General features: G+C 47.9%; 1 protein-coding gene across 3 annotated transcripts; it reads left to right on the forward strand.

Moving 5' to 3' along the window:
- Nucleotides 1-6,887: 6,887 nt before the first annotated feature.
- On the forward strand, nucleotides 6,888-20,572 carry KLF15 (Kruppel like factor 15). 3 transcript variants are annotated; one of them, XM_030501648.1, is made up of 3 exons: nucleotides 6,888-7,263; nucleotides 11,319-12,429; nucleotides 18,520-20,572. In XM_030501648.1, the coding sequence occupies exons 2-3, from the start codon at nucleotides 11,384-11,386 to the stop codon at nucleotides 18,686-18,688; spliced, it is 1,215 nt and encodes a 404-aa protein (XP_030357508.1). In that variant the 5' UTR covers nucleotides 6,888-7,263; nucleotides 11,319-11,383; the 3' UTR covers nucleotides 18,689-20,572. The 3 variants fall into 3 exon arrangements, with proteins under 3 accessions (XP_030357508.1, XP_030357509.1, XP_030357507.1); XM_030501649.1 differs by lacking the exon at nucleotides 6,888-7,263 and adding an exon at nucleotides 9,918-10,244; XM_030501647.1 differs by lacking the exon at nucleotides 6,888-7,263 and having other exon boundaries at nucleotides 11,122-12,429.
- Nucleotides 20,573-21,045: the final 473 nt, after the last annotated feature.

The following is a 21,045-nucleotide window of genomic DNA, read 5'->3' on the forward strand; positions in this document are numbered from 1 at the left end:
GTGGCTGCACTGTGCCTCTGCAGCAGGCAGATTCCAGGTCCACTTGGTCAAATACTGGGTGATGTGCAGAGGTTTAGACTTATCTTTTCTCTAGAATAAAATGAATTAGCATGTCATTAAGTAGAGATCCATTCATGGAAGAATGAAATCATTAAGATGTGATGTTCTCTCCCATTCAGTGCTAGCAGGTTCTTCTCACAGGAGCTGCCATGTTTCTGGTGCCATTGGCATAATTCAAGCATCCTGAAAAAAAAGGCTTTGTCATCATCTTTTTTGTATCTATTCTTCACCAGACAATCGAAGTGCATCTTACAAACATCACTTTGTTCAGTATTGTACAATGTCAAGATTATTATCCTTAGGGAACAGGTGGAGAAACCAAAGAGCAAGGAGATGAGGTGAGTTGCTTCTGGCTGTATAGGCAATTTAATAGTAGCAGAACTGGGAAAGGTTGTGGTTTCCTCTCAAGCAATGTTTGTGGGAGAAAAAATGCCAGTAATCTGAATTTAGCTCTCTGTTATTTCTCATGACGCCAATAGGGGTGAATATTTTGCTCCCAAACACCTACAGAATAAAGAAATGTGCATCTTTACATCACAGGATGTATGACTAAATTCGCCCCAAACTTTCCAACAAGCCTGAGGTTGGTGTGAATGAAAACACTTGCTGGGATCACATCTGTATTTTGAGGATGAATAATCCAGGTCTGATTCAGTGTTTTCTTCGTTGCTTCCATTGCTACTAAGGACTCATTAGCTGAGAAAACAGAAGATTACATCACAATGGCTAATATTTTAAATGAGCAATCCATTTGCTTGAGCTTTTATTGTTTATTTGCTTTTAATGATCCTGCTGAGAATAGCTGCCCTGTGACAAGCAGAGCAGGCAGCTCTCAACAGCGGTGTAATAAATCTCAACCCAGGGTGACACGAATTGGGAAGAAGCTCCAGAGAGTGGTGCTATTTGAAATAAACTGAGGAATGATTTTGAAAGCTTGCATGGAAGAGCGGAGTTTTGCCAACTATTACAATTGAGAGGAACTGCTGAGTGGGTAATTAGTCCCTCAGGAACACGGGAGTCTGGACAAATGTAAGACAGAACAAGAGGGGAGGGGAAAAAGCACATGAAGAATGAAGTTTAGAAAACAAGCTAGAACATTAGTCACAGGAGGGATATAACTCAGCTTTCATGTAACGTTTATTTCTGTGATGAACAGAAACGTTGTTCTTAACCCCTGTAATGAAGCAGGAAATAGGAATCTTCTCTCTTTTTGGGGCAGCTGGAATTGCTTTATTGAAGTTCATCTCTTTGATAAGAGAATGAAGGGGAGGGTAAAGACGTGCTGAACAAACTGCAAACTCAGCAAAGGGGACTTAGACTCGAGTGGAGCAGGGGAAGAAACCAGTTGTGGAGCTGGTGGAGACACATGTCTGTTGTGGTCTTCAGTGACTCCCTCATCATGAAGACAGAGCAATTAGCCCAGGTTTAAAAGACAGTGCCCCCCCAACATTTGCTCACAGCCTGTCTACAATGCGTGGTCTCATTTGCTCCTGTGCTGAGCAGCAACCCAGCTGCAAGGAGGTGATTCACCTGCCCAACATGCTGGAGAATCTTGGCATACCTCTGTGCTGGGTTTAGGAAGACTTGATGAAATACAAGTGCAAAGAAAACTCGAAGTATGTGAGGTACTTTCGAGGTTATATAGTGCACATAAAGTTGACCCTGCCCTTCCAGAGCTCCTGATGAATAGTCCTATGCTAACAATTGAACTATAGACTTATTCATAGAGTTTCTACACTTGGTTTTTGTGGTTCCATGCTCCCATTATTATCTCAAGAGCGGCAATTTGCTCATCAGTCCCTTTGTAGAACAGGGCTAGTATTACTTGGCATGTTTGGTGTTAAGGAAAAAGAAGAATGTAATTCATGTGCCTGGAGAAGAAGGAAGTTTTGCAAAAACATCTGATATATTCAGGTGTGAATCTGTGGAAATGGATCATATAGTCACTGAGCTGTGTGTCTGGAAGGTTAGTAGTAACATCAGAGCTGAAGGTTTAGAACCAGACCCCCAGACCTGGATCTTCCCAATTCTGAGGATTTCGGACTTTGGCACTGTCTCTATAAGCTCCAAAGAGATTGAGTCAACCTCCCTGCTGGGCTCTCACCATGTCATGGGCTAAGTGATAGGGTCCCACTTGCCCATTCTGCACCAGTACCTGTTGGTGCTGTGGTGGTGTATTTCTGACCTGGCAATGCTCTGCTGTGACCTAAGTGAAGGTTACTGATGTTTTTGTGTAGTTTCATGTGTTTTCATCTCTGTGTTTACTATCTAAGGTGAGCAAGAGGATTCCATGGGTTGGGTCACCCTCTCTGTTTCCCAATTCAATGCAAACGGCCAGACAGGCAGGCAGCTCTTCCTTGAGAACATTCACATTCTCTGGAGTGGTGCGCCAGTTCCTGCCAGACATGGTGTTGGCAACGCACCATGGACACAACATGGTCATACTTGTTCATTCCTGTAAACACTGTCTTTAAAATCACCATCTCCTCTCACCGCCTTGAGCCACTTCCCTGGAGTGCTCAGCACAAACGCACCCAGCTTTGTCGTATTCCTTCCAGGAGAGGGCAGGGGAATACAGTTTATTGCAGATGCACTCCTGAGCTGGAGCCAGCATTCCTCATGTCACTCATCTTCCTGTATGTTTTCCAGTCTATTTTGCTAGCTTAAACTTGGATGAACAGAGGTAGGTGCTGAATCTCCTCCAAGTGAATCAGTGGGTTTTGTCACATCTCATAGACCTTCCTGTCCCCAAGTCATCTTCAGGAGCAATAGCTGGGGCTTCGCTGTTCCCCTTGCTCTTGAACCTCTCGCAATGAGCCTCATGTCACGTTGAAGGCATTGGCAGCTTCAGGACCAGTGTTTAAACATCTAAGCCCCAGCTCTCCTGCTTCATCTCACCATCAATCCAGGGGAGGCAGCGATGGGACAACTTGTCTGTCACACACTCAGCACACCCGTATCCCTGAAGATGTGGTCCGATTCCCTCGGACATTCACAATGTTCACAGCTTCAGCTCTGCTTGTGGATGCTTTTGCCAATGGATTAAAATGCAGGAGCTGTGCACGGAAACCTGAGGTTGGAGCTGGGCCTGGCTACAGATGGCCTAGAGAAACAGCAGCCAGAAATCAGCTGGCATTTTCTCTCTCAGTATCTTAATGAACTGGAAGTTTAGGAGAAAATCAGGAACTGTCCCAGCTCCCCACTGTCTTTAATAGTCCAAAAGGGTATTATCATAAAAAACCCTAAAATGAGTTTCTTCCAACTCATTTCCCTCTGGACCTATGGCTCTGCCTTGAAAAGACAACATAATTCCCGAACTAGTGAAGGAAAGGAAAGAAACAAATCAATAGCTTGTCAGCCCTGCAGCACAGATGCCCTTTCAAGGCCAAAGAAATTAAGTCCTGAGATTGTTGTTGCTGTTTCCACCTTGTCCTGTGGAACGACAGCCAGGGATAAACATATTCTTTGTGTCAATATTTCTGTAGTACCGAGAGAACTCACAGTCCTTATCTACGAGTGTCAAGGACTGCTGAGTTAAAGTGGTCATAAACAGCATTGGAGAGTCTGACAGGCTTTTTGGTTCCCTCTGTGTCCATGTAAATGTTCTGGTGCTGAAAGCCGCAGCCCATCAGAGCTCAGCTTGACACAACCATCGGCTCTGGGGCACATGGCAAGGATCCAAAATAGAATTTGAACTTCCTTTTAATTTTTTCTTTCATTTCTTTTTCTTCTTTCAGCAGCTTTGGTTTGAAAATCACATGGAAATGTGCAAGTGATCAATTCAGCCTGACTAACCCCTGTTTGGCCAAGTGGCTGGTTGGCTCATGGGGTTACTAATAGCCTGTTGCAACAGTCAATAGTGAATTGCAGGGGCTGGGGCAGAAATGCCACAGGTGACATCTAACAGCAGCAAAGCACTGACCCTGTGCAGCACAATCCCTCTTTTTGACCATCTATGAGGTTCAAACACTTCCCCTTCCATTACCCTCAAAACCAAGATGTTGTTTGTAACACAGAGCTGTGCAAACAGCCTATGGAAGATGGGAAAACCTGGGGCAGGAGAAATCAGCCTCCTATGGAAAGGCAAAGTGTGGGCAGAGCCAAACAATTCTTAGGTGTAAATTGTGGAGCCTTTTGCTGCTTTTCCCACCTTTAATGGGTCTGCGCTACGTGGCACAGCTCGGGAACAAGTGCAGCCTACGGTTTCTTTTTAACTTTCTAATGCAGTGCTATTATTATCTCCATGGAAATTTTAAAAGGCTTTAATGCCAAGGTTTATTTGCCTTTCCTGACTGGATCTTTAGCACACAGCCACCAGACAAAAGCCAATGAAAAGGACCTTAACTTTGCGTTAGCCCCAGTGTTTGACTGGGCTGTAGGAATGCTGGAAAGGTCGTCTGAGCTGGGGAACCAGTTTGACCAAAGTTCTCTCCCAAAAGGTGGCAACAGAAAGAGTGGAAAATCCCCAAGCAGGATCACGGGACAGAGGTAATAACAGATTTTAAAAGGAGCTGGTAAAGAGATGAATGGAGGGAAGGAAATCTCTTAGTGATGAACAAAATGATGGGACAGGGAAAAGGAGAAATGTATTTTATAGCAGGGAGCAGGAGCTCAGTTTTGCTTCTGTACCAGATAAAGGATGCTGTTGTGAGACATTGGTCACAACTGCACAAAACCTCCTCCCGCAAAGCCTGTCCCAGTCCTACAGTCACCCCTGGTTCTCAGGGAAAGTTGGCAGCCAGAAGTGATCAGAATTCACTATATCTGCTTAGATCTGTGCATTTCTCCTGCTGTCAATAAAGGCTCATAGTGTTTCCAGAACCTTGAGCACAACTTAGATGTGTGCCATCTGTTAAAGGGCTTCAAAGAACTAATCAGTAAATCAGACCACAGTTTGAGAAGTGCTGCACTTCCAGGAGTGGATTAAGATGAGCTCTGAGGCAGAAGCTGTTCCCTGTGAGGGTGCTGAGGTGCTGGCACAGGGTGCCCAGAGAAGCTGTGGCTGCCCCATCCCAGTGCTCAAGGCAGGTTGGACGGAGTTTGGAGCAACCTGCTCTAGTGGAAGGTGTCCCTGCCCGTGGCAGGGGGTTGGAACTGGGTGAGCTTTAAGGTTCCTTCAAACCCAAACCAGTCTGGGATTCTATGAAAATTAAGATTGTAATTGATGGTTGTTTCAATGGTAATAAACATCATCAGGGAATTTCCTATTTGTACAGCTGCCCATTCAAATTCCATTTAAGCCCAGTCTTGAGGGCTTGGGATTTTAGCTCTACCTGTATCTCTTTGCATTGCATCAAACTAAACTTCACCTACGTGGGGAATAAAGGGTTTTAATTGAGAAAAAGCAGAAAAGGAAGGTTTGCTAAAAATCTATTTTGGGTAAAAATACTTCAGACCAGCGTTGTCACCAATGTAATGCTTTTTACATCAGTGACGTTACGCTAATGCAAAACTTGGCCCTGATGTGTTTGTATAAATATAGTATCTAGGAATTTGATGAGTGTGTATTTGTGCATTATTCATGGAGAGAACGTTGGGAAGAAAAGCAAGGTCTGTGCAGGAGAGCAGAGCTCTGAGCACCCCCAGGTCCATCCCCACTGGGGTGAGGCAGCACCTCTGGGGTCACCTCGTAGCCCTCAAAAGGGTGCACAGACCCGTTGTCACAAGGCTGCATCCTGGTGTCCTGGAGTGCACATTTCCAATGATGTGAAAAATGGGAAAGTGAATTTGAAAAGCCACTGGCTGAGCAGAGAATCTCTCTGATGCTGCAGCTGGCATCCCCGTGGCTTCCTCTGCTGGGCTTTGCCTCTGCAGGAGTTAAATATGGGTCTTGATCCATGCTGAGCATTGTATAACCATAGTGTGTGTGTATATATACACATATATTTATGTGTATATATATATAAAATTAAATGTGTGTATCTCTATGAAAAACTATTGAATGACTGCAATACTGGGGGGACACCCCAAACGCCCAGTGCTTTCTAGCATGCTGGAAATCACCCCATCAAGCTCCAGCAGGAAAGGGGCAGGTATGAGGGCTGGGGCTTACACCATTCCAGGGGCTCATCCATCTCCAGGAGCCTCCACACATCTCTGGGCTTGCACCCCTGTAGGGGCTTGCACAACTCCAGCAGTGTGCAAAGCTCCAAGTGTGTGCATCCATCCATCCATCCATCCAGGGATTTGCACAGCTCCAGGAGCGTGCATCATTGCAGGCGCTTGCACAGCTCCAAGATTGTGCACCCCCCAGGGATTTTCGCACTTCAGGAGCGTGCAAAACTCCAAGAGTGTGCATCCCTCCAGGGATTTGCACACTTCCAGGACTGTGCACCCATCCAGGGATTTGCACAGCATCGGGAGCAAGCAACCCTGCAGGGATTTGCACAGTTCCAGGTGTTTCCACACCTCCAAGGGCTTACACACCTCCACGAGCATGCAAAACTGCAGGAGCCTGCAGGGATTTGCACACTTTAGGAGCGTGCATCCCTGCAGGGATTTGCACACTTTAGGAGCATGCATCCCTGCAGGGATTTGCGTGCCCCACAGCAGATGGATCTGCACACTTGAGGAGCGTGCTCCCCATGGATTTACACAGTTGAGGAGCGCACATCCCTATGGATTCGCACACTTGAGCACAAACAGACCCGCTCGCAGGCGCTGCCACTCGCCCATGCTCCGCCGCGGGGGCCGGGCCGGGCGGGGCCGCGGCTTCCATTGAGGCCGGTGTCGGTCCGGCCCCCGCCGCGGCGGGACCAATGGGGGCAGCGGACGCGGTCGAGCCTCTCCCCGGCCTCCCCCGCCGCCGCCGGGCTCCCGTCCGGAGCGGGGATATAGTACTACGGGAGCGGGGCCGCGCTCCGCAGCCGCGCACCCGCCTCCCGGGGGAGCTGCGCCCGCCGCCCGCCGCCCGCCGCTCCGCGGGCCGCTTGTCCCGGCTCCTGCCGCTGGTTCCGCTCGATTCTGCGCCTTTATTTCTTTAATTATTTTTATTTTCTATAATTATATATTTTTTTTTTTTGCGTCTTTTTATTTTGTGGGATTTTTTTCCTTCCTTTTTTTTCTTTCCTTTTTTTTTTTTTTTTTAAATTTTTGATTGTTTGTTTGTTTTGGGTTTTTTCCCATTATTTTTTGCCGCCTTCTGCTCGTTCTTGGTATTATTCTTGGTATTTCTCCCCGCTCCCGGCCCGCTGAGGAGTTCAGGTAAGGGTGTACGAGAGGCGCGGAGCATTACGCGGGTGCGCATGCCGCCAGCGGCCCCCCTGCACCCCGTTACAGGGGGGGAGGTTTGGGGGGGATGTGTTTAACCTTCCACCCTCCCCGCCCCGTGACCGGGGAGCAGCGGCACAAACCCCACCGGCCGTGCAGCGGGGGGGTTCGGGGGTTGTTTTCATGCTGGAGCTGTGTCGTGACAGGCGGGGGGGGCGGAAGGGATAATGCCGGGTATCGCGGCAAGGGAACCGCGCCGGATTGGAGAGGGGGGGATTGGGCCCTCAAAACCTCCTGAGAAGGGATGGAGGGAGCAGGAAAACAATTATAATGAGGTAGGAATTGCCCCCCTTCAGCGTTTCCGGGGGGGGGTCCGGGGGGGTTCGCTCCGAGGGGGCTCCGCCAGCTGGGATGGGGCTTCCTCGCATGGAAACCACAGTTTGGGGGTGGAGGGGGGATAGTTCTAGAAAATGAGCCTTGGGGAATGTTCCTGCAGCTTCCCAGAGAGGCTGGTTTGGGAAAAAAACAACGGGGAGACCCGAAACACAAACCTCCCCCCCCATGTCCAGGGAGCAGCGCAGCCACCTTACACAACAGATGGAAGCAAACGGGTTTCCTCCTGGCTCTTGGCTTCTATATTTATTGACTCATTTATTTTTTAGGGTTTTTTAATCCCCCCCTCATGCATTTCTAGTTTAATTCCTTAGAAGCGCCAGGCCTGGTTCAGTGCCTGGTTTATGGCTCTATTTGGCAGTGGAGCAGGAGTCAGCCTGAAGAGATTTAAGGTCTTCTAGGGAACAAGAGAAAACGCTGAAGAGATTAGTCTTAAACTAGAAAAAGCTGTCGCAGTTCACATAGGAAACCGGTGTCAGTGTATCGGAGCCCATGAACTGCTGTGGGATCGGTTGTGCTGCTCCAACCATCCAAAAGTGACAGGCTGGGAAGTATGTCCCATGCCTCAGCAAGTTCCCAGGACTTTACATTTGAATGTTACTGTGAGTCAGAATGTGCCTTCTCTGTTTTTTTTAGGGGGAGGTTGTTGTTATTTTCTTTAGCTGGCGATTAGATGGACAGGTTTTAAGCAGAACAAGATGTTTCTGGCAGGAAGGACATCATAACAACCCAAGGAACTCTTAAATGTTGGAGGCAGTCGTGCTGCTGAGCAGCTGCTGTATTTCACTTGAGAAGCGGCTGGTTTTGGGTGGCTTGTGCACCTATTGAGGTGTTTGCAGGGCTTCTAGAGATGAAAGTGCTTCATATAAACAGCATTGTTAGTGTTTGCAGCGTGCACAGCCCTGGCTTGTTTGGGTTTGTTTGGTTCTGGTTTGGGCTGTGTCTTCAGGCAAAGTCAGGATGAAAGCTTGCTGGTTGTTAGGCTGGCCTTTGGGATAAAATATAGCCCGGGCCTGATCCTGCATTCCAGGCATTCCCCAGAATCTTCTTGGCTGTTCTGCAAGTTTTGAGAGTGCACAGAAAGCAGATCTGGCCCGTGATGTTCTTGGATCTATTTTCCTCTTGACAGTCCCCTCTCAAAATGACTCTGGTTACACCAAGTGACATTGCTCCTTGTCAAAAGAGATGGGGAACACGCATGCCGGCTGTTTGCTGCCAAGGGACCTCAGGCACAGCAGTTGCTGGGGGTTTGTTGTTCTCCCCCCCCAGTCCTTTAAGCCCTTATTCAGGTTACAGCTTAGCTCTATTCTGAGTGAAATATATGGATATTTTGGTATGTGGCTTCCTAGTTCTCGCAGGCATTTAAAGAAAACTTGAACTTTCTGTTTTAAATAACTTTACCAGCTGCTCTCAGTGCACGCTCCTTCCCCACACGCAGCTTTCCTTAGAGAAACCTCACATTCCAGTCCAGATTTCACTCACCATTCCTTAGAAGTTCAAGCTGGAACAATGCAGATGTAGGAAGGATAATCAGAAACCATCTGAGGGCAAGACCTGCTTTCTGCCCCACGTCTCATGAGGCAGTCAGCAGGTTCTGGTGCAAGGTAGGAACGAGCTGCTTGGGTGAATTCTGACTGGAAGCCAATGCAAACTGCTCAGAAGCAGGTTGTGCTTTCTGTTTGCAAACTGGGAAGAGCTCAGCTCTGGAGGAACTTCCCATCAATGCAAAGGCTTAAAAAAAGAAGCCCTGTGTGTTCAGCTCTTCTGACTCCTCACTTTTACTATAAGAAATGATTATAGGCTAAGGTCACAAAGCAGAGCCACTAACCTCTGTGTGAACTTCCTCGTGTTCAGCACATGTGGGTATTTCATTATCAGTTCAGAGGCACTGCTGACTGACAGGCTGTGCACACCAGGAAAATGTGCAATCTCACTTTTAAGTCTTTCTTTCAACCTGCCCCTACTTCCTCCATGTCTGTATGGAGGAGGAGGCTGTATCTTTAAGAACTATATTTTGGTTTGGGAGTTTTTTCTGCCCCCCCCATTTCCTATGGAATATTATTAAGTGCTGCCAATGGGATGGAGCTCTTTAAGGGTGTTGTGTAAAATACCTCGCTCTGCATTTGCTGCAGCACCGAGCGTGTAAGATGCCTTTTGATTCTTCTCCAGAGAAGGCAAAGACAGGGCAAAATGTGGAGATCGGGCAGCAAGGATGCTCTGCAATAGCAGTAACAACCATCCCCTTCCCTGCGCAGAACTGGGAGCTATTGACTATTCATGGCAAAGCGCGTCCAAAGCGCAGCGGCAGAGCCTGTGGAAAATGACAGCGTGTAACAAGATTGACTGGCATTTCCTTCGCGCTGGGTCACATGCCTCCCAATTCACACACACACAAACCCTCATACGCTGATCAAATGACTCCTATCTCTGCAGCCCGCATACCTTCCACAGAAAGAGTTGTTTTATTATGCACATGGACAGCTCTGTTTTCAATCAGTCACCTTGAGCGGATGACTGAGGGCCAGTGTTCGCTCCATCTGGAGGGCTCTGCGTTTGCTCTCTAAGAGGCATAGTCTCCATCCGTAAGCAATTTATTTATTTTTCCTTTGGGAAGGGGGGGGGGGGGGAGAAAGAAAACAAATATACAGATTCCCCCCCTGCTTTCGCCTCCCCATAAATCTTCCTAGGAAGTTTGCATGGCTTAGATGGGAAAGCGCAGGACTGTCGGCCGTGCTAGGAAGGATGGATTTTGCCCACGTGCCTCCATGGGTTTGCAGCAGGATTATAGATCGCATGAATGGGGCATTGCAGGGTGTAAGGGGGGAAATTTGGAGCACTTGCTGTGGGTCAGGGCACATTGAGGTGCCGGGGGTCTGTATGAGCCCTCCCAGTGTAGCACGAGGTTCAGATCACCTCAACCTCCGTACCCGGAGAGCAGTATGGAGCGGTGAGGTGACACCAGCCACCCACTGGCCTGCCAGGCCGTGGTTAATGAGCTCAGTGCAGCACCAGCCTTATTAAGGGCAGTGCAGGTGATGCTGACGTTGTCACACTGATTCATTACATCTGGAGGGGAAAATCCGCCTCCTAGATGCTGAAGCACAGTAAATATTTTTGGCTCCTGACAGATTGATCCTTGCATTATGCTGATTAGCCTATATTTGTGGAACTGGGGAAGTTAAAAATAAGGTTGGTGGAAAGCTACAAGAGACAAGGGAAGGATTTGTGTTTATGGCCACCAGCAATAAACTCCTTTTTTACATTTTTGGGGTGTTTTTTTTTGTTGGTAAAAATTTCAACACTTTCTTTTTTCTGCCCATTCTTTTCTTTGGCTCTAGGGTTCCCTCTTAGCTGAAAGCCCATCATTTATCTTCTCTCACCAGTAATATTATGTAAATCCAGAGCGCACACAGTTGGGAAATGAGTTCTGAAAGAATTCTTTTGCAAATATGTGGTGCAATCCTGTGAAATGCTTTGGCCCTGACAGTCCTTAGGGGGTGGTACAGACATATCAAAGCATGTAGCAGCATGTGTACTCAGTGAGGCTGGATGCTTTGGCCTTTCCTGCGGGCTAGAGGGCTTTACGAGCCTTAGTACATGGAGATAAATGATTAAACCGACTTCTGACTGTTGCTGTTTTGTTTTCCTACACTCAGGCTCTCACCTGAACTTTCACCGCCTGGTATATGCTGTTGGGATATCCATAAGAGATCGTCCAGGAATGGTGGATCACTTGCTACCTACTGATGAATCCTTTTCATCTACAAGATCTTCTCTTGGATACTTTGGGGACATGACAGCAGGGGTGAGGTCCTACCAAATGCTGCCCTCTCCCCTGTCCGAAGATGACAGTGACTCGTCCAGCTTTTGTTCTTGTTCCAGCCCTGACTCCCAGGTTCTCAGCTCCAGCTATGGAAGCACGTCCAGTGCAGAAAGCCAGGACAGTATCTTAGACTACTTGTTGTCTCAGGCATCTTTGGGGAACGCCGCGGCATCATGGTGGGACAAAAGGAGACTTCAGCCGATAGTGAAAGAGGAGTACTTTAGGTTGCCTGAATTTGCTGTGGATATGGAAGACTCAGGACCATTTCAGCCCACGCTTGAGGAAATTGAGGAATTTCTGGAGGAGAACATGGAGTTGGAGCTCAAAGAAAGGCCTAAAAGTGAGACCAAGGACTTGAGAGCTTGCAGCCAAGTTTCTGTTGCTTCGCTACAGCAAAAAGACCATATGTTACCCAGCGCCAGTTTAAAAGAGAGTAAAAATGAACAGTTGAGCAGCTCAACAACGGAAGGTGGCCAAGCTTCAAATGGAGGAATGTCCCTGGAGAATGGGATACCGGTTATGCTCCAAATTCAGCCTGTACAGATCAAACAGGAATCCAACACGAGCCCCACTTCCCAAGGACCAGCACAAGAGAACATTAAAATTGCACAGCTCCTAGTCAACATCCAAGGACAGACATTTGCCCTTGTGCCTCAGATAGTTCAGTCGTCCAATTTGAACTTGTCCTCTAAGTTTGTCCGCATCGCTCCCGTCCCCATCGCTGCCAAGCCAATTGGGCCAGGAGGCATGATCCCGGGGCAGACTGGGATCATCATGGGTCAGAAATTTCAAAAGAACCCTGCAGCAGAACTCATTAAAATGCACAAATGCTCTTTCCCGGGTTGCACCAAGATGTACACGAAAAGCAGCCACTTGAAAGCCCACCTGAGGAGGCACACAGGAGAAAAGCCTTTCGCCTGCACGTGGCCGGGTTGCGGATGGAGGTCAGTATCAGGGTACAGCGCTGCCCAATCCCCCCTTTCCCCTTTTTGCTCACTTGACCTAACTTGCTGAGCAAGTGGGTTTGCACTCTGGTTTATAAAGTGTTTCTGTTCCCAAAACTTGTCCGGTTGGTTTGAAAATTAAGACCTTTTTCTTCCTGTTAGGTGATCCATGGGCTTTGATAAATGGACTAGCAGAGCATCCCCTGCCTGGCACCTAAGTGTCGTCAAAACTAGTTCATCATAGTTTGTATTTCACTCCAAGAGGGTCAGATTAAGCTTATAACCACCAGAAAGAGCTTGTGTTCATATTGCTCTGGTTGCAACACGCAAGCTGCAGCAGATCCTCGGCTGCTCTGAGCTGAGGGCTGCAAGCGAAGTGGATGGTTTAGGGCAGAATCACTGCATGTGGCACAGCTGCACAGGGCTAAATGTGATCACTGAAGGGCTGTGATAAGCGAGTGTGGTTAGAAGCAGTGTTCTGTGCAGTTTCATGGTAAACACGCTCCATCCCACTCCTGTAAATGCTGGCAGTGACAGCCTGGCATGCTCTGGGGTTTTATTCTCTGCCTTGATTCAGAAAAATGAGTGGGTGCCACTCGAAGTTGCAAAAAGCTGTCAGATGCAACAACAGAACCAGAAGGCTGAGGTGGAGTTAAGCACTGCTTGAATGAGAGATTGCAGTTTGGTTGAGCAAAACGTTTTGCAAAGGGCATCTCTTGATATATTTTATTTATTTACTCATTTATTTTTAATACTAGTTGAAAAACTGAAACTGTTTTTAAAAAGTCAACTTTTGATATTAAGGAAACCTTAATGGAAGCTTTCCTCCCTCGTTCCAATTAGCTGCGTTACGAGCCTGCCTGCTGGCAACTGTTAATTCACAGCACCACAAATGAGGATGGGAGAAAGCAAAATCTTAACTCCCTTGTAGTAAATTAAACCAGATTTCTTTCAAAAGAATATCCTGTAGAGCTCCAGCGAGCAATGTCTAATGAGGAAATGGGTTGTGATCATGGCGAACAGACGAGGTAAAAAGTAACAGGCGAGGGTTGTGTAAAAATGCGAATATGTGAGACACGCAGCAGTTAGAGATGGCTGGCTTGGTTTGAGGGAAAAGGTCAGAGTGGGGCTGAGTCTCTGCTCCCCAATGGGGCCAGTCTGAAGTTTGCCGCCGAGATCAATGCTATTTTCTTTCCCTTTTCGGTTTATGGTGGCTCTACAAACTGGTGGTGATTCTCTTTCCTTTTGTCCTGGTGGCACTTCTCATGAGCTGGACTGCTCAGGATGCACTGACATTAAGCCATGTTATTTAGCTCACTGGTCCCATACAGGCTGGTCTGCTCCCGACCTGCAGTAGAGGCACTTGCTCCTCTTGATTTGGTTGCCAGAGTACGTGCAGGCAGCAGATGTGCCTCCTGCCTGCAAACATGCCTGTGGGTGTCGTGTTGGCTTCCCGTGTGCTGGGATGTGAGCAAACCTCTCGTTTTTGTGACAGATGCATGTGGCACGTGAGGGTTTGTCTGATCCACGCTGAGGTTTATACAATGCTTACAGGGAATTCTGTGGCTCAGGATCAGGAGCCTGTGGGTGACCTTTTCCAGCTCTGTCTTATTACAGAGCTGGCATTCCCCAGGCTGCAAAACCAAGGGGAACATGTAGGAAAAACATGACGTGGTAAGGGATGGAGATTGAGTTTACAGAGGGGTGCCTGCCTTCTCCCAGCATTACAGTGAATGGTGTGGATCAGAAGGAGGGTGCAGGGGTGAGGTGAGACAGGAGATGTGCAGGTCCTGCAGTCAGGAGCACCCTGAGCTTTCACTCTCAGCCAGCCACACGTTTTTAAACATGAGGAACCCAAGAGGGATGAGAAATTATTCACCTCAGCTATGAGGAACATGTATTCTGTGCACGAACAGCAGCTAGAAGGGCTTTTCAAACTCTATTGCTGTTTGTCATGTTGCGTTTCACTGCCCAGGCTGATACCCTGACCCCCAACACCCCCAAACTTTGTAAGGGCTCTGCTCTGAGGGGGAGGTTTTCAGCCAGCAGGAAAGGCAGCGCTTGGGGAGTCACTTCCTGAGCTCGCAGCGATCCTTAGCACGAGCCTGAGATTGCAGCACATCCCCTGCACGTTGCTCCCACATCAAAGGCCAGAGCCGGTCCAGCTCTGCATTACCAGTCCCCTTTCATCAATAAAACTTGTTTACCTTTTCCAGAAATTCAGCGAGAGCTGTGATCTCACATGACTTAACTCAAATGCATCTGGACTCGCTGTCTGCTCCCAGTTTTATATCAGCACAGATGAATTTACGCCCTAAACCACTGCTGGGCTCTGCTTTCCTCCTCCTTTCCCTGCAAGTTTGTGCTTGCGCATTTATTTTTTCACCAAAGGCACTTAAGACCTAACCTCACTGAAGACAGTAATTTCTAAAACAAGACAAAGTGTTGCCTAGCACCAATTGGCTGAGCTGTGGAAGGGGTTAAACCTTTCCCAGCTCTCTGGACAGCCCTGCTTTCGTGAAGTTGCATGCTTTATATGCACCAAGGTAGGGGTGTGCACACAGCAAACGCTTTTGCTAACCCCTAGGACAGTGGGAGAGCCTCAGCCCTAGAGGAGGCTGAACCCTGTTGGCTTGTGCCCTTCCTTGGCACAGGGCAAGAGCTGTTTTCAGAGCTCGCATCGGTGGCTGGTGACCCGTTGCGTTCGATCCGCGCTGTACCGGTCAGCGCACTGATCCATGTCGTGCCAGTTTATACCTTTGGCACACGGCAACCTCTGGTTAGTGCTGCTCTGAGACCAAAAATCAGAGCTGCAGCGTGGGCTGGTCCCCAGCAGCCATGTTGTGGCATGGAGCAGGGGAAGCTCTATCCCTCCCCTGGTGCAGCAGCATACAAAGCTCCAGTTGTAAGGCTGCAGGGATTAGGCAATCGCCTCTCAACGCCCTGTGCATCTTCTGGCTGGTGGCACTTCCCTGCTCTGCATGTGACACCGGGCAGTACAAGCTCTGCCTGGCTTGGTAGGGAGGGTTTAAAGGCTTGTAATGCATGTGGTTGGGAGCATGTATGGGGCCAAACAAGCATAGAGAGGATCGTGTGTGGGACAGGTGAGGGCAGCCGTCTTGCATTGGCCTTTTTTGCTGGTGCTGTGCAAAAGGGTTTGTGGGTGTGTAGGAGGTGTGCTAGTTTGCCATAGAAGAGCTTTGGGGATGGGGAAGATGAATATGGAAGTTCAAGACCAGGTTGGATGTGGCTTCGACTAACTTGGTCTAGTGGAAGGTGTCCCTGCCTGTGGCAGGGGGTTGGAACTGGATGAGATATGAGGTCCCTTCCAACCCAAACCATTCTATGAATCTAGAGCCTCCTATTTACTGTGGAGAAGAGGTATAGCCTGAGTCAGTCTCAATGGCTGGTGGCCATGGTAGCGACCATGGTGTACCATGCTGAAGCTATTGACCCTTCCTGCCCTGAGAGCCACACAGCAGTGTCATCACACAGCTGGGAGACACAGGACATGTCCTACACATCAGGGAACTCCAGGATTTGTCTTCAAGTTACAGGTCCTTTGGGGTCCCACCAGATAGAAGGAGGAAGTAGAGTCTTCTCGTTGCTGTGGAATTGCCCAGATCCCTCCACCTTCCATTAGAAGGAGGAATCCTTCTGGAAACGCCAATGACTCGGGATAGTGAGGTGCTCCTTGCACTTACATGGGTTTTGTTTGGATTTGGCATACCACTGGGGATTATTTGCAGTTTTCTTGGGGTGATGTCAGCGCCAGAACGTGCTGCAAATACCCTTTCACTGCAGAGTGAGGCCGCCAGATCCTCCCTGCTTCCTTGTCCTAACCTTTGCGTTGTTTTTCTGTAAACACACCAACAGCTTGAGGTTTATTTCTGTGGCCTCTGTAAGCTGATCTTTCCGTGACTGCTGGGGAACAGTATTGCAACATTCCTGCCTCTTCAGCTAAGGACATCGTTATGAGGCACAGTGTATTTTTATCGGATGAACTCATCCGAGCTCATTCCTGACATGCGCCTCTTGCTCCTCCACCATCCATGCAATTCCCACCGAAATGCACTTGTGGAGCTCTCGTGCAGGATTAGCCATGTGCTGCTGCACTTTTGTTGCACATGGTGATCTCGATGGCCAAGGACATGGGACAAAGCAACTCAATCACATCTGGTTTTACTCCTTTGGGTGATAATCCTGTATGCAAGAAGATGGCTCTTTGCAAAGGCTCTTTTCCCTCTCTGTTCCCTCTTTTCCCTGGATGTGGCTGCCACCTCTAGCCACAGCACTGAGTCCCGCTGAGGCAGTCCATATAGGCAACATCCTGCCCCCTCCAGAAAGTCCTACTCATCCATAGCTCTACAAGAGCATCCCTCCAGGGATGCAGTGCTGGGACTATTTCACTGCTAAGGACTCAGGAGAAATCCCTGGCCTCGCTGCTCCCAGGTGCAGACTGTGGTTTTGGGAAGCCATGGCTGGAAGAAGCATGGGTGCCAGAGAAAGCAAATGTGCAATTACTAGGGGTGAAGAGAAACCTCTGTCATAGTCTTTATGTCCCAGACAAGGAACAGGTTGATGGCTCCATTAGGGCATCTGCCTGTTGCTCTTATTGGTGAATTTGACTCTTTCACCATGGGGGTACCAAAGCAAGGAAAGGGAGAAAGGCAAGAGAATGGGTGAAGGAATATCCCTTACAAATCTTCCTGGGAATGATGGGTCCACGCCATATCTCACCCACAGCGAGTACCCACATCTGCTTTGTGCTGGCTGAACACTCTCTGGGTTGCATCACTGGGCTGAAGAGCTGCAGGAACCCAGGAAAACACTCCCAGCTTTCCCAGTGCCTGTGTCCTCTCTCTCAACTGGGATATCAGAGCTCATTACAACCTTCATGTGGAAACTTCTTTTTCGTGCATGAAGGACTTATTCACAGGAGCCCAGAGGTCCTGTTTTACCCCTTTCATAAGAAGCGTGTTCACTCTGTTGGTGATGAAATATTTTGCTCCAGAAAGGCACAGTTTTCTACATGTTCTTCCCCCCATTTATTCAGCAAGTGCCCATGACTTCATTTATTTATTGTAAATAAACAGCTGATACCATTTCTTGCAAGCCCTCTTTCTGTGCTACTCTTTGTTCCTGCTCTGGCAACAGAACACTTTATTGCCCTTTGTCAGGCAGCAAATTTTTTTGTACCCATCTGGACAGGGTTATTTTAGTGTGACATTATTAGTTAACCCTCTGGCTCCCAGTGTCCAAGCTGGAAATAGAGCCAGCCCTGCTGTTAAGAGCGAACAATTAAGTGATTGAAGTTCAGGATTCATGGTGGCTATTTGGGCATTTTTCTGGGGAGGTGGAAGGTGCAAAATAGCTCAAATTGAAATGACTCTGGGAGTCGTTGGTGATTAAATGCTCGATCTTGATTTCAATTTACCCATGAAGTGACTATGCTAATGGCCATTAAGATGTTGAGCATCTCTGGTATGAGATGTTAATAGCTCTTTATTTAGCCTGCAGGAGCAGGTACGAAAGCCACAAAGTTTCTGCTGGATCTGATAAGCCATGTAGCTTCTGGGTAGCTCTGTCTGGCTGTTATCTGTGGGTCCATCTCAAACTAGGTGCAATTACTGGGTGTCTGTTGTGCTTGTGTCTGTGGGAGCTTGTAGCAGATCTCACATGCAGGATGTTGGGTATTATCTCTGTGTGAGAAGTGTCCATGCTTGGATTTGCAGGGGAGAGGTTGTGGGACAGGCTTTGAAAGGGACTGGCAGAGGGATCAAAAGCAGCACTGGTTTTGGTGAGCTGTACCTATGCTATTGGGTTTAGGACAAGGTTGGTACAAACATTGCCTCCATGCATTACTCTGAGCCCAGATTTGATGTGGGATGAGGCTGATAGTTGTGTGTTTCCTTCCATCACTGCTGCTGGCTGGGGCCAGACCGGCCCTGTTGTGTGTCCCTTTCAGTCTGCCTGTTCAGGTATTGCCACAAGTGGAGTGTCCCAGTGGCCTCAGGGGACTCCTTTCTGCTGTGAGATGCTGAGCAATGTAAAACCCATTTCCCTGACCAGGCTTCTCTTCTCCTGCAGGTTCTCCAGGTCAGATGAGCTGTCCCGGCACAGGCGCTCCCACTCGGGGGTGAAGCCCTATCAGTGTCCCGTCTGCGAGAAGAAGTTTGCTCGAAGCGACCACTTGTCCAAACATGTCAAGGTGCATCGGTTCCCACGAAGCAACCGCTCCATCCGCTCCGTGAACTGACCAGGCCCGCTCTCCCCTTCCCGCCCAGCACATCCCACAGCAGCCGACGACAGCACTTTGCTCACTACATTTCTAGTGATAATTTATTTGTCTCCACGGAACAGTCAATGCTGTTACTTGATACCACCGTGTCCGAGCATCCCACGTCTTTTAAAGATGATATGAGAATGAAGTTCTTTTTGGGTCAGGGGAGGGGGATGCTTCTTCCTATTTGTCTTTTTGTTTAAGGATGTTATTTTCCTTATTTCCTTCTATCTTTCCCTCCTTTGCTGCTGCTTCTTTTGGAAATTATAGTGTTTTATTTTTAGCTGTTTTCTGCTGCACAGGAAAATGTAAGAGTTGCTTGCTGCTAGTTAATTATAGCCCTGGCATTCCTGAGGGCTTTGCTCATGTACAGGCCATTCATTGTGAGTTTTTATTAAGCTGCTCTATTTGTCCAGTTTGGAAACAGCAAATTCCTTTGGAAATGAAAACAACTCCTTTGTTTTTGGGTCGCCTGAGCCAAGGATTTGTAGGGGGCTGGCTATAGGAGGAGGAACAGTGGGAGTTGGGGACAGGGAGGCAAGGCATAGAGAGTGCTGGAATGTGCCTCTGTGCCTCTCTGATTTCTCCAGCTCACATCTACCTTTTCCTTGGCTAGGGCTATATATAAGTATTTATGTATATATATTCATACATACATACATATATATATATTTAAGCAAAGGAATATCCCAAGCAAACCTGGAAGCTCAGGATGGATGAAATGGCTTGAAGTGGAGCCTTTTGGCGTGGCTGAGTGCGTACTGTGTGCATGCTTCTCCTGTCCTTTTCCTCTGTGGGGTGAAGGATGCCCATGCATTGAAGGAAACACTGCTTTCCTTTGGCTCTGGTCTGCAGCATCCACTGTCTTTAGCAGAAGAGCTGTTGTCTAGCACTAAAGCAGCAGGAAGATGTTTGCGAGAATGGCTGAGCTCTACTTCTGTCTCTGCCTCTGTCCTCGTGTGTGATCTTGGGGGAGAAACCAGAGCACCAGCCCCAGAGGTGCCCGGTGGTCCTGGTGAGCACCGGGCATCCCGAGCATCCACTGCGAGCCATCGCCTTGCTCATTGGAGCTAAAGTCTCTGTCTGCTGGCCAGCAGGGTCTTGTAGGAAGGACCTGTACCCAGGGGTGGGTGGGAGGCATCGTGGCATGGTGGGGACAGCACCATGAGATCTGGGTCCAAGGGTGATCTTCTCCTTGCCGACAGCCATGTCAGAGCTCCATGCAGCTGGGGTGGGCGAATGGATGAGAACAATAGCCAAAAGAAACAAATTGGTGTGGTAGCTGGCTAAGAAGGGAATTAAAACAAATAATCAGATGGTAGCAGGCAATGATTGTGTTTGTGTTTCCTCTCATTTTGGTTCTGTTGTTTTTTTCCTTTTGAACTCTGGCGATTGTAAGAAGCTTTAGAAGAAAATAGAATTCAGTGATTAGGAACAATTTCATAATGGATGTTGCATTTCCTTTCCATTCGCAGGCGGCATCGGTTTGTCTTTTTGTTGGCAAAATGGGAAATGGGAAGCTGCGATTCTAGCGCTAGGCAGAGCAGGAGCCCGCGCTGTGCCAGAACAGCAGGTCTAGCTAAGGCAAATGCATTCCTTTTGTCCTCTAGAAATTAATATAAATGAACTATCATCTATTGACTGGTTTATATCACATCCTATGAATGTATGTAAATAAAACTGTACATAGATGCTATATCTATATAAAATATCTTTTAATAACGTATCAAATTTGTGTAAATTGGAAACAAAAAATGCCTATAAAGCCAGTGTACATAAGTTACAATTCTGTATATTTTCTTTTGTTCTTCATAAGAAATATATTTACTTTGACAATAAAATGAAAATGGAAATTTTAAATCCCTTCTTGAAATTATTACTCATTAATTTCCTCTGTAATCAGGATAATAGCGCTTGAAATCTTGATTCACCTGGATGTAACCTTTCAGGTGCTGGGTAACAGGGAGAGCATGGAACAGATCTGGAGTTGCCTTCCATTTCCTCATCTCAGAAGGTTCCTGGGAGGCAGGAGATGCTCCAGCTCTCCCTTCACCGGAGCCCTCACATCTCGTCTGGCAGCCGCGCTGGGACCCAAATTCCTCCTGTGGTTTCTGACCGCTGTGGAACAGGGCTGCAGCTGCAGCAAGTCTGCGGTTAGGAAATTAGAGTGAGCAGGTTTTGAGGAAATTCAGGCTCTAGTGGTTAGCGTGAAGGAGGAAGGGCTTCAGAGTCTGCTTCAGACTGTGACATTGACTCACTGTGTGACCCGTGATGAAGGACTCGATTTCGATGTGCCACAATTCCCTTTCTTGTAAAACAGCAATAATAAAGCA

The sequence above is a fragment of the Strigops habroptila genome, chromosome 11 (genome assembly GCF_004027225.2).
Source record: "Strigops habroptila isolate Jane chromosome 11, bStrHab1.2.pri, whole genome shotgun sequence".
In the NCBI taxonomy this organism is placed as follows: domain Eukaryota; kingdom Metazoa; phylum Chordata; class Aves; order Psittaciformes; family Psittacidae; genus Strigops; species Strigops habroptila.